Consider the following 12,907-nt stretch of genomic DNA (forward strand, 5'->3'; position numbering starts at 1 on the left):
GACCCCCTCAATTGAAGGCCCCCTCCACCCCCTCTGAGGTGGCAGCTAATGAAGGCATCTGAAGAAGAATCGCACAATGAAGAAGGTGTTATACACGCACCTGAAAGACAAGAAAAATACTGAAAAGAAAGACGGAAAAAAAAAAAGCGGGAACGTCTTCCCTCTTCCCTTCCATCGTGCGTCCCCCATGGCTCTCATCCGTCGACCATAGCTCTCCTCCGTCGACCATAGCTCTCCTCCGTTAGCCATAGCTCTCTGTCAACCATAGCTCTCCGTCGACCATAGCATTTTGTCAGGTAATGTTACTAAAAAACCCCTGATTCTCCCTCATTCTCCCTCTGTCTCTCTATCTACATCAACCATGTTGAAACTGTTATGATTGATGCTCATAATTTGGGGTTGTATATAAAATCTGTTCATAACCCCAAATGATGACATGACTGCATGTTATCAGTTTGTTTTGGCCGAGAATTGAAGCAGAGAATTTGTTTGTGATTATCAAATTTTTGATTGTAGTCATTCACTTTTTGGACATTACAGAAGGTGCGAAAATAACTACCAATTTTTGACCATTACAAGTTATTATGTTATCACCATACTGGTGAATCCTACCAGGAAGTATGGAAGCATAATACGGATAAAACAGGGGTTTTAAAGTTGGACACAACAACTCGATTCAATAAAAGGCCTGAATTCCATTATTGCTCCAATTGGAATTTCTTGGATCCATCTTTCATAGGTTGCGACTTGAATACATGCACCTACCTCAACCCCAAGAAATTTTAACGGGTCTGCATATATGGTATAGGAACCTGTAGTAAAACTGGATAGATCATGGTATGCAATTAGAAATGAAGAAGAAACTGGCACTGTGTGAGAACACCAACAGCATGTAGCATTGATGTATGATAAATTAAACCAAAATGCAAACTTTTTCAATGTTTCAATCATCACAGATATGTTGAACAAAGTTTATTATTAGATGTTTGATTAGTTTAATAATTTTATTATTAGTTTGATAATATTTTAGCTCATGTTTGATCTTATAAACATCTGTGATTAGTTTTACACATCACAGATGTTTCAATTTGTTTGATGGTTTATTTCAACAGTTTGTACAGTTGATTAGCTGATGTTTGATCTTATAAAATTATTATTCTAAAATCATTCTATTTGAATTTCATTTTTGATTCTTGTAGAATGGAGGTTGATTCAAGTGGTTGTGACAATTCTTTAGTAAATGAGGGTGAACAAGTTGAATCTGATTTCCGACCCCCTCAAAAACAAGTTGAAGAACCGAAGAAGGGTATGTGTTTTACCTCAAGGGAAGAAGTGTACACATTTTATGCCACATATGCTAAGCATGTTGGCTTTTCTATAGCTCATAGAGCACAACATTTTGGAGATGATGGCGAATTAAAAAACTTTGCAATTGAATGTTCTCGAGCGGGGGAGAGAAAAAAGAAATCAGAAGTGAACCCTTTGAAGCCATCTTTGTCCACAAAAATTGGTTGCAAAGCAAGGGTACGAGGTACTCTACAAAAGAATGGGACATATATGTTAACCACAGTTAACCTTGAGCATAATCATGAGTTGATTCCCACCGACTCTCGTCATTTTGCAATGAATAAGAAAATTCGTACTCCTGTGAAGAGAAGATTAGAAATCAATGATGAAGCAGGGATTGGGGTGTCTAGGAACTATCATTCAATGGTTGTTGAAGCGGGGGGATACGAGTCATTGACATTTGATGAGCGAGATGCAAGGAATTACATCAATAGAGCTAGAAGATTAAGGCTTGGTGAAGGTGATGCCGAATCACTTCAAAGTTATTTTATGAGGATGCAAGCACATAGTGAGAAATTTTTTTATGTGATTGATGTTGATGAGGAGTTTCACATTAGAAACTTGTTTTGGGCTGATGCAAGGAGTCGGGCTATGTATGAATCATTTGGAGATGTTGTTTCATTTGACACAACTTATCTGACGAACAAATATGACATGCCATTTGCTCCATTTGTAGGAGTCAATCACCATGGACAGTCTATTTTGCTTGGTTGTGGATTGTTATCTAGTGAAGACACCGACACATTTGTTTGGCTATTTAAGTCGTGGTTAAGTTGCATGTCAAATAAACCTCCAAAAGCTATCATAACTGATCAGTGCATAGCTATGCAAAATGCTATAGAAATTGTCTTTCCACAGGCCCGGCATCGATGGTGCTTATGGCATGTAATGAAGAAAATACCGGAGAAGTTGAAAGGATATGCTCAGTATGAACCCATGAAGTTGGCTATGCAAAATGCAATTTATGATTGTTTGACAACAGATGAATTTGAGGAAAAATGGAAAGAGATGCTTACTAAATTCAATCTTTATGATAATGACTGGTTGGGGGTACTATATCATGAGCGGCATCGATGGGTTCCTGTATATGTTAAAGACATTTTTTGGGCTGGCATGTCAACAACACAACGAAGTGAAAGCATGAATGCTTTTTTTGATGGATATGTCAACCCGAAGACAACATTAAAACAATTTGTTGAACAATATGACAATGCGTTGAGAAGTAAGGTAGAGAAAGAGAAGAAATCAGACTTCAAGTCTCGACACAAATTGTTTGATTGTCTAACTATATATGGCTTCGAGAAGCAATTTCAACAAGCCTACACCAATGCAAAATTCAAAGAAGTTCAAGGAGAGTTGAAGAGATTAGTGTACTGTCAAGCCGTGATTGTCAGAGAGGAGGGAGCAATTTGTACATATAATGTCCAAGAAGCGATGGTAGTTTGTGACAAGATGAAGCATGTGGACTTTGTTGTGTATTTTAATTCAATTGAATGTGAAGTTCAGTGTATGTGTCGGTTGTTTCAGTTTAGAGGGATTATGTGTGCTCACTCACTCGCGGTGCTTGTAAGAAGGTGCATAAATGAGGTGCCAAGTAAGTATATTTTGCCACGTTGGAGGAAAGATTTGGTTAGAGAGTACACATGCATCAAAACCACGTACACTGGCTTTGGAGATGATTTCAATACAAGTTGTTATGAGAGGATGAACAAGAAATTGATCGCCATTATACAACTTGCTGGTAATTCGGAAGGGAAAATTAAAATTATAGACCATGGGTTGGATGAAATGAAGGATAGAGTCATGCACGATGAATCAGGTGATGGGAGTAATTTACCACCTTCTACTAATAGGATACCATCTTCTACAAAAAGTCCAATTGCCACCGGATGTACATCGGGTGCTAGTACGAGGAAGGTGGTTAGTCCTTTGGTTGTTCGGCGAAGAGGCCGTCCAGTAACGAAACGAAAGGTTGCCAAAGTAGATCAAATAGTTAATCGGTTCAAGGCAACGGCAAAAAAACAAACAAAAGCAAAGGTAAATTGTATATGGAATTGAACTTGTTTTTTATTTTTTCAACAAACTCTTTTCAACTACATTTTTACAAACGCTTGAACCAATATAGGCTGCTAAGGTTCTTCAATTTGAAGCTCAAGCTCAAGCTGAAGTTCAAGCTCAAGCTCAAGCTCAAGCTCAAGCTTATACATCATATTATCCACATATGGTTGGCATGCAAAATAGTATGTATGCACCGGTATGTTTTCATAAGACGACTTTACATTCATTTTTTGTTTTCATTTACAAATATTTTGTAACATGTCTTTTTTTACTTGAATTATGACAGGTCGTAAATGCTATTGGAGGCACATCTCTTATCCCATCGAACTTTGTAAGCGGCACACCGAGAAGTTTGATTCATGGTCCAACTCAATTTTTTGGATCTGGATCTCTAACCCCATCGGGTTCTAATGCATGCAGACCGGGAATGAATGACGGGCATTGCACAGCGCGAATGAATGATGGAGATTGTAGAAATGTTTGACTAGTTTATTGAACATTGACATTTTGTTTTTGAGATTGAAACTTATTATGTTAAGTCCCATATTACATGTCTAACGCATGTTGTGTATGAATTTCGAAGATTGGTTATTGAGTTCATGGTTTATTTTGACAATCTATATTTCAGCAATTTAATTTCATAGTTGATGGTTTAAAAAATTCTGTAAAAAAATCTGTTTCATTTTGCTATTTTGACAGTGTTTGAGCATTTTGTCAGTGTTTGACCATGATTTTTTGGGAGTTCATGCAGAATCTCTGTTCACAGTTCATGGTTTAAGAAATTTGTAAGAAAAATGATTTTAGCCAAAATATTTTTTTTTTAGTTCATGGTTCAAATCTGTAAAAATCTGTGTAAAAGTTGCAAAAATCTGTCAACGATGTGAAATCTGGTAAAAATCTGAAATCTGTGTACAAATCTGTGCAAAATCTGGTTCATGGTTCACATTTCATGCTCAAATGTCTGAAATCTGGTTTAAAAATCTGTCTTAAATCTGGTTTACAAATCTGTGTAATCTGTGTAAAAATCATGTTGAAATGTCTGAAATCTAGTTCTGTCAATGATGGTTCATGGTTCATGCTGTTTAAAATCTGTCAATGCTTGTTCATGCAGTCAATGATGGTTCATGGTTTATGCTGTCAATGAGGGTTCATGGTTCATCTTGTTTAAAATCTGTCAATGCTGGTTCATGCAGTCAATGATGGTTCATGGTTTATGCTGTCAATGAGGGTCCATGGTTCAAATCTGTAAAAATCTGTTTATGGTTCAAATCATGGTTGCCAACATATGTCTGTTTATGGTTCAAATCATGGTTCAAATCTGTAAAAAATCTGTCATGGTTCATGCTCAACATCTTGATTCCACAACAATTCCACAACATCTTCATTCCACAACAAACCTGTTTAAAATCTGACATGGTTTAAAATCTGTCATGGGTCATGGTTCAATTCATGGTTTAAAACCTGTTCATGGTACTAATATTCATTCCACAACAATTCCACAATAACACATCTTCATTCCACAACAATTCCACAATACCACATCTTCATTCAACAATTCAACAATGACAATTCAACAATTCAGTGGGTCATTTCCATTCCACTCAAAAATTAAACAATTAACAACAACACATATTCCATTCCACAAAACATATTCAACAATACATATTTCATTCCACAACAAAACATAGTTCTATCTACTTCTACTTGTACTTCTAAGTAGCATTACATCTTCATAAGTAATAACACACCAATTACTAGCAAGAAAAACATCACAAATTCTAGTTTTTGCATCTTTGCAGTAACACAGCTAAATTGTTCCGTCATAGATCTTTGTTGTTCGGTCATAGCGCGAAGTTGTTCCGTCATAGATCTTTGTTGTTCGATCATAGCTCGAACTTGTTCCGTCATAGATCTTAGCAGTTCTCTTTCTACTTGTCTTGGAATTTCTTGATCTCCACATTCTGAATTCATAGGCACACACCATCCAATGAAAAGACCACAACCATTACAAGAGTAGAATAGCTTGTTTTTGTTTCGATCTGTCTCAGAAATTTGAATGATGGCCTTTTTCTTACATGTAGGACAATTTTTGTTCAAGTACATCAACCGATCTGAGCTACTGGCGTTCACAGTTGAACTTGACATCTGCAATAACAAGTTATGTTCATTAACTGAAAATTTAATCAAAAAGTGAACTCAATAGTCTCATATGGGAATAGTCTGAAATTTAATCAAAAAGTTCAAATTCAAACACTGTCAGTTTGAATTTGAACTCATACAAGTTACATTTTCTGTGCATTGGGCTACTTCCATTTTTCAATTGTAAGTGAAACTTGAACATTAACACCTTGGTTCATGCTGTTTAAGTGAAATTTGAACATTGGGCTAGTTCCATTTCATAAATCCAATTCAAACTCCATTAAGTAAATAGAAGGGTTAAACAACTATTTGATCTACTTTGGCAAATTTGATTTCAGAAATTTGATAGTGACTTTTCAATTTTAATCTACTTTGGCAGATTTCAAATAGTTAAGTAAATAGCTCATTAACTATTCAAACTCCAATTCAAACTCCATTTCACTTAACTAGTTTGGCAAATTTGATAGTCACAGATTTTACACAGATTCAATAAATAGCTTAGTGTAAGTAAATAGCTCATTAAATATTCAAACTCCAATTCAAACTCCAATTCAACACAAATTGAAATGGAACCATTAACTATTGATATAGGAACCTGCGTGTATTAAAACACTAAGCTATATGGTATAGCTTAGTGTATTCAAACTCCAATTCCTATATGGTATAGGAACCTGTACAGATTTTACACAGCTTAATTTATAAATTAAACTCCAACAGATTTGGGGTGTCTATTAGCTATACCATTCAAACTCCAATTCAAACTCCATTTCACTTAACTAGTTTGGCAAATTTGATAGTCACAGATTTTACACAGATTCAGTAAATAGCTTAGTGTAAGTAAATAGCTCATTAACTATTCAAACTCCAATTCAAACAAATTGAAATGGAACCATTAACTATTGATATAGGAACCTGCGTGTATTCAAACACTAAGCTATATGGTATAGCTTAGTGTATTCAAACTCCAATTCAAACTCCAATTCCTATATGGTATAGGAACCTGTTCAGATTTTACACAGATTTAGTATAGCTTAATTTATAAATTAAACTCCAACAGATTTTGGGGTGTCTATTAGCTATACCATTAAGCTAAACCATATAGGAATTGGAGTTTAGCTTAAACTATCTTTCATAGATTAGATCTGTGTAAAATCTGAACCATTAAACTAAACCATTAAGCTAAACTTTGCAACAAATCTGTTTCCTTCCTAACCTATCAATTTCAATTCCTACACAGGGATTAAGCTAAACCATTAAGCTATACCATATAAATTAAGCTAAACTTTGCAACAAATCTGTATAAATTAAGCTAAACTCCAATTCACACCCCAATCCCTGTGTAAAATCTGTATAAATTAAGCTATACCATATGGTAAAAGATAGCAGTTGTTGATTTCAGTAGATTTTACACAGATTTTCAATTTCAGAAATTCAATCCATCTGTTCAGATTTTACATAGATTTTTACACTGATTTCAGAAATCTGAACAAATCTGTATAAATTAGGGCATCAACAACATATATATGTTAATTTCAGAAATTTAAACAACATATATATTACCTCAACTTGGGGATGACAATCTCTGAAATTTCGGAAGTTAGCAAAATTAGGGCAAAATCAACATACATACATTTATATATATATATATATATATATATACACCAGATTGAAATAGAGGCAGTCGGGACTCGAGTGGACAGAGTCAGACCTGTCGTCGGGGCGTCAAAGGGAGGAGGGGGTCCGTTGAATAAGATGGAAAGGGAGGGAGAGAGAGAGTGCGTCGGGCGTCGGGCGTGGCAGTTAAGGACGTCGGAGTGAAAGAGAGGAGCTGAAGGAATCGGCCTTCGGAGTTGGGAGTTGGAGTCGTCGAGTTCAGGAGGAGTCGTTCTGCCTTTCGATCGCCACTGTCATCTCCTCTATTTTTTCCCGTTCAAAAATGTGTTTGAATTCTGAAATAGGAGGGGCGTCGGGCTTGGTGTGTCACGTGACCGATCACGTGCTGTCCAGCTCAGAAGGGGTCGAGGGGGTCGTCGTAGCTCCTGCCGCCGCCTCTGCTTCCTCCTCCGTCGCAGCCCCGCCGATGTCGCAGCACCACCGTCGTCTGCCCAGCCTCCTCTCCTCCTCAAACCGGTTTTTATGGCCCCCTCCCCTCCCTCCTCCTCCTCCTCCTCCTCCTCCTCCTCCTCCTCCTCTCTTCTCTTCTTCTCCCTTCTTCTTCTTCTTCTTCTTCGTTCTGCAAAACCAGGGAAGAAAGAAAAAAAACAAAAAAAAATAAAAAAACAAAATCGACACCAAAACGACGTCGTTTTGGTGTCGAGCCGCGTTTCGAGCCGCGACATTCGAGTTACGTAGCATGATCGAAAAAAAAATTCTCTAATAATATCATACAACTAAAAAAATTTACAAAAAAATTCACTTTCCAAACACTCACATAATTTACCTTAATAATTTTAAGAATTACAAGGGTCAATTTGTATAAAAAATATTATAAATCTTAAATAATTTATCAAATTTTTTATTAACCTTTTCACATAAATGTCATAAATCCATATGTGTGAGTGCCATTATTATACGAGAGGTTAGATAAATCATTTAGAATGTCTAGTATAATCCGTTTGTATATCCTGATAACCTGGTTAATTGTAAATGTACCCATCAATTTTTTATTATTATTAGTTGAGTAGTGTTGGTGGATCTGTCACCCGCATAAAATCCTGCAACAGTGCTCAGAAGAAAGAGACCTTTGGAAAGGTTGAAACCCACCTCAGGTCTCTCTAAAACTTTGACATAAGCAAGGATAGATTCATCTAATTCTCTTTGTATATATTTTGAATCTTTAAATCAAGAAAAGGCCAGAGACCCATTTATGTGCTCTGCATCTCCTTCTAGTGGTATGTAAGTGCTCTGCATCTCCTTCTAAGCTCCATTAAATGGCTGCGTAAGACCTTCTCACTAAATCTTGGTTGTTTCTGCAACTGGGTCTTGTTTCTTTACCAAGTAAAAACTACTCATTAGTTGTTTGCCCTTTTGTCTCTCCTTTTCTAATCTTAATTTTTCTGGGTCTTTCTTGTTGGTGTTCATAGTTTCTTGTGTGTTTTCCTTTTCCTTTTTTATTTTTATTTTCGGAGGTGAGGAATTTTTAATTTCTTGGCCAAATGATCTTAATTTTTCTGGGTCTTTCTTGTTGGTGTTCATAGTTTCTTGTGTGTTTTCCTTTTCCTTTTTTATTTTTATTTTCGGAGGTGAGGAATTTTTAATTTCTTGGCCAAATGAAGAGTAGTCAATCACAAAGATGTCTGTAATAGAAATTTTGTGTTCTCTAATATTCCGTTGTATGATGCAGAACTGTGTTAGTAAATTCAATGTAAACAGTTGATTGGCTTTTGTTTTTGTGTTTCTTTCTTTTCCCTTTCTTGGTCCTCTAATTTTAAATAGTCATAGTCATTGGATTCCCAATTAGTTCCATTCTTGTTTTGTTATCTTTGATTGGTGTATGATTATGGAAACTTGGGGTTTCTTTCATTTTATGGGCATGATTTTGTTCCCTCTCCTTCTATCTGAACCTTGTATGGCAAGTGTTCAACATATTGCCAAGATGAATAAAGGATTTCAAGGGTCTCAAATGACTTGGATAGACAATAATGGGTTGTTCCTTGTATCCAATAACTCCAATTTTGGTTTCGGTTTCACCACTACCCAAGATGTCACTTTGTTTCTTCTTGCTGTCATTTACCAAAGCAGTTCAACACTAGTCTGGTCTGCAAATAGTGCCTCCCCTGTTCACAATTCCGATAACTTTGTGTTTGATGATAGCGGGAACGCTTACCTACAAAGTGGGGGAATCACAATTTGGTCTACAAATACCACAGGCAAAAGGGTTTCAGCAATGGAATTGCTTGACTCGGGAAATCTGGTTTTGCGTGCGAACGATAGTAGTGTCGTTTGGCAGAGTTTTGCCCATCCCACAGACACCCTTTTATCCAACCAAGACTTCACCGAAGGAATGAAATTGGTGAGCAATCCCGATTCCAATAACTTGAGTTATTTCTTAGAAATCAATTCCGGGGATATGATTCTTTATGCAGGGTTTCAACCCCCACAACCTTATTGGTCTATGGGCAAAGATAACCGGAGAACCATCAACCAAGAGGGTGGGGTTGTCACTTTGGCATCTCTTGATGCCAATTCATGGAAGTTTTATGATCAAAACAAAGTCTTATTGTGGCAGTTTGTTTTCTCTGATAACATTGATCCAAATGCCACTTGGGTTGCAGTTTTAGGAAACGATGGCTTGATTACCTTCTCCGCTCTTCAGACGGCAGGTTCAAGTGGTCCTTCACCAACGAAAATACCTAATGATCTATGTAGCACCCCTTTACATTGTGGTGCATATTATGTTTGTTATAGTGGAAACACGTGCCAGTGTCCTTCCAATCTCAGCTCCCTTCCAAATTGCAACCCAGGGATTGTCTCCCCGTGTGATCCATCCAATGGTGCTACAGAGCTTGTTAAAGCAGGAGATGACCTCAGCTATTTCGCGCTTGGTTTTGTTTCACCCATCTCTACAACTGATTTACATGGTTGCAAAGCCTCTTGCCTTGGTAATTGCTCATGTGTTGCTTTGTTCTTTGAAAATAGCTCGGGAAATTGTTTTCTTTTTGACAGTGTAGGAAGCCTCCAAAACTCAAACAATGGTGGTGCTTTCGTTTCATATATCAAGGTTCTAAGTGGTAACAACACCGGAGGTGGTGGAAGCAGCCAGAAACCCTTCCCATATGTCATCATCATAGCTATTTCGACAGTTGTAGTGATTATTGGTCTATTTTTCGGTGGATATTTTTACTACCGAAGGAAGAGGAAATTGCAGGAGTCTCCCAAAGATTCTTCAGAGGAGGATAATTTCTTGGAGAATTTATCTGGGATGCCAATACGTTTCAGTTACAAAGATCTTCAAACCGCAACAAACAACTTTTCTATTAAGCTCGGACAAGGAGGGTTTGGCTCGGTTTACCAAGGGGTTTTGCCAGATGGGACTAGACTTGCCGTGAAGAAATTGGAAGGAATTGGTCAGGGAAAGAAAGAATTCCGAGCTGAAGTTAGTATCATCGGTAGCATCCACCATCTCCATTTGGTGAGGATCAAAGGCTTTTGTGCTGAAGGAACGCATCGGCTTCTTGCTTACGAGTACATGGCGAACGGGTCTTTGGACAAATGGATCTTCAGGAGAAACGAAGAGGATTTCATGTTGGATTGGAACACGCGATTCAGTATAGCATTGGGAACGGCCAAAGGACTGGCGTATCTCCATGAGGATTGTGATGCAAAGATTGTTCATTGCGATATAAAGCCTGAAAATGTGCTCCTAGACGATCATTATCATGCTAAAGTCTCGGACTTTGGTTTATCTAAGCTAATGACTCGTGAGCAGAGTCACGTGTTCACGACTCTGAGGGGCACGAGGGGATACCTTGCACCAGAGTGGATCACAAACTATGCGATATCAGAGAAGAGTGATGTTTATAGCTATGGAATGGTGTTGCTTGAGATCATTGGGGGAAGAAAAAGTTATGACCCGACACAAACTTCAGAGAAATCCCATTATCCATCATATGCTTTTAAGATGATGGAAGAAGGGAAACTGAGAAGTATCCTCGATTCAAAGCTGAAGATAGATGAAGAGGATGAGAGGGTAGCTATTGCAATAAAAGTTGCTTTGTGGTGCATACAAGATGATATGCACCTACGACCAGCCATGTCGAAGGTAGTCCAAATGCTTGAAGGTCTCTGTCCTGTTCCGACTCCACCGACTGTTTCTCAAATGGGTTCTCATTTGTTTTCAAATTTCTTCAAACCTATCAGCAGTGAGGGCACTTCATCAGGGCCGTCAGATTGCAACAGCGATACTTATCTTTCTGCTGTGCGGCTTTCAGGGCCAAGATAGCAATCAGTCATCCAAGCATACAACAATCTTATGCTTCATGTTATTGTATATATATTAGATCACTCAAATTTTGTAATATCTGTCACTACAAAGCTTGAAATTTGTTTGCAAATTCACTGCTTTATTGCTCTGTAAATGAAAATAATAAAAGCATACAACAATCTTTTTTCATGATACTGTGTATTCATTATACCACTCAAATTTTGTTATAGTAGTCTATACAAAGCCTGAAATTGTTTGCACATGCCCTCTTTATTGCTCTGTAAATGAAAAGAATCACATGGAAAGAAAGCATAATTCAATCTGATAATTTTCCCTTTAAGCAGCCTGCCAAGAATCCATCATTTGAGTGAACACAAGTAGATGATCCAGACCTTGAAATTTGGTTTGCATCCTACTGTAGATTGGGTATAAATTGCAAACACAAAAGATTGAAAAGGTAAGTGGAAAAAAAAGGTTCAGACTTTTCTGGTTGAAATAGCGAGAGTTTTACTGACACTTCTTCCAAGTATCTTATCTTGATCATTTAGTATGAGTTCTGGTATTAAGAGAACATGCTTATCCTCTAAAATTGAACAACAATGCCAATATATATATATATATATATACAATATCGTTTAGTACGAATCCATGACCCAATTTCTATGCACATAGTGCACAATGGATTTGCTGCATAATACATATATAAGCTTCACAAAATAAAAAATTACATGCACAAAAAGTGTGCAATATTGTTGACACCATATTTTATTTTTTTGTCAATTTTAGCTAGATTGTTAGGTTTTTGTAATTGGCAATTCGGTATGACAAAACTCCTTTCAGTTGTAATTTTATTCGATCTTTTTATTTCAGTGAAATTATGAGTATTTAGATGTGAATCTAATCCGAATTGTACCTATACAGAGAAGTTTGTGATCTTAATCCTATTATGTTTGTCACTTTGCTAACTATGTCGGAGATCGAAATGCCCAGTTATAGACACCTCATTTTTTACCGCCCTTAAGACTTGGGCGCTATTGATGGTTTATTTAGTGGTGAAAGTTACGCAGTGCAAGGATTCGATTTCTTCGGCAAGGAGAGAGTCAAATCCCAACTTCATACCCCTTTTTGGACCACAACAATCTTGATCAAAAGATTTTAGACCTTGGAACTCTCTCTTTCAAAATAGTTTTTGAAAAAGTTCCTGCGATGTTCCGACGCTCGCATTTTGTTAAATGTTGCACTTTTCGGTAAACCGAGTGAGAGGGTAATTTATATGAAAATTGGGCCGAGCTAGGTAAATGGGCTGTTATGGGCCGCAGTACGAAGGGCCGAGTAGAATGGCCGTATAAGTTACTCCGGTCTTGTGAATGTTTTGGAGTTAGTCCGGTTCGAAAGAAGATTGAAGTTACTGGCCTAGAGATGCTTTGGAGCTAGACCGGT

General features: G+C 37.2%; 2 protein-coding genes, 1 long non-coding RNA gene and 1 pseudogene across 4 annotated transcripts; 3 read left to right on the plus strand and 1 right to left on the minus strand.

Moving 5' to 3' along the window:
• The first annotated feature begins 1,200 nt into the window (after positions 1-1,200).
• Positions 1,201-2,236, plus strand: LOC145802596 (protein FAR1-RELATED SEQUENCE 5-like). The gene is made up of 2 exons (XM_082895333.1): positions 1,201-2,114; positions 2,206-2,236. Exons 1-2 carry the CDS (start codon positions 1,201-1,203, stop codon positions 2,234-2,236), a joined length of 945 nt encoding a protein of 314 aa, XP_082751459.1.
• Positions 2,195-4,046, plus strand: LOC145803228 (protein FAR1-RELATED SEQUENCE 6-like). Its single transcript, XM_082896526.1, has 3 exons — positions 2,195-3,384; positions 3,473-3,601; positions 3,692-4,046. The coding sequence occupies exons 1-3, from the start codon at positions 2,236-2,238 to the stop codon at positions 3,887-3,889; spliced, it is 1,476 nt and encodes a 491-aa protein (XP_082752652.1). The 5' UTR covers positions 2,195-2,235; the 3' UTR covers positions 3,890-4,046.
• A 1,008-nt stretch (positions 4,047-5,054) lies between these two features.
• Positions 5,055-7,343, minus strand: LOC145803229 (uncharacterized). Its single transcript, XR_014345354.1, has 2 exons — positions 7,253-7,343; positions 5,055-5,550 (listed from the first exon to the last, which is right to left on the minus strand). It is a non-coding gene; the product is annotated as an uncharacterized LOC145803229 (long non-coding RNA).
• Positions 7,344-8,247: 904 nt separating this feature from the next.
• On the plus strand, positions 8,248-11,656 carry LOC114293591 (G-type lectin S-receptor-like serine/threonine-protein kinase SD2-5 pseudogene; annotated as a pseudogene). The gene is made up of 2 exons (XR_014344448.1): positions 8,248-8,672; positions 8,787-11,656. The product of XR_014344448.1 is annotated as a G-type lectin S-receptor-like serine/threonine-protein kinase SD2-5 pseudogene (transcript).
• Positions 11,657-12,907: the final 1,251 nt, after the last annotated feature.

The sequence above is a fragment of the Camellia sinensis genome, chromosome 11, assembly GCF_055761805.1.
Source record: "Camellia sinensis isolate YWXY chromosome 11, ASM5576180v1, whole genome shotgun sequence".
NCBI lineage: Eukaryota > Viridiplantae > Streptophyta > Magnoliopsida > Ericales > Theaceae > Camellia > Camellia sinensis.

Coding starts and splice junctions, on each gene's coding strand:
- LOC145802596 (XM_082895333.1), top strand. CDS start 1,201: ATGGAGGTTGATTCAAGTGGTTGTGACAATTCTTTAGTAAATGAGGGT. Junction 2,115..2,205: donor GTTTGGCTATTTAAGTCGTG/GTTAAGTTGCAT, acceptor GTCTTTCCACAG/GCCCGGCATCGATGGTGCTT.
- LOC145803228 (XM_082896526.1), top strand. CDS start 2,236: ATGAAGAAAATACCGGAGAAGTTGAAAGGATATGCTCAGTATGAACCC. Junction 3,385..3,472: donor AAAAACAAACAAAAGCAAAG/GTAAATTGTATA, acceptor GAACCAATATAG/GCTGCTAAGGTTCTTCAATT. Junction 3,602..3,691: donor AAAATAGTATGTATGCACCG/GTATGTTTTCAT, acceptor GAATTATGACAG/GTCGTAAATGCTATTGGAGG.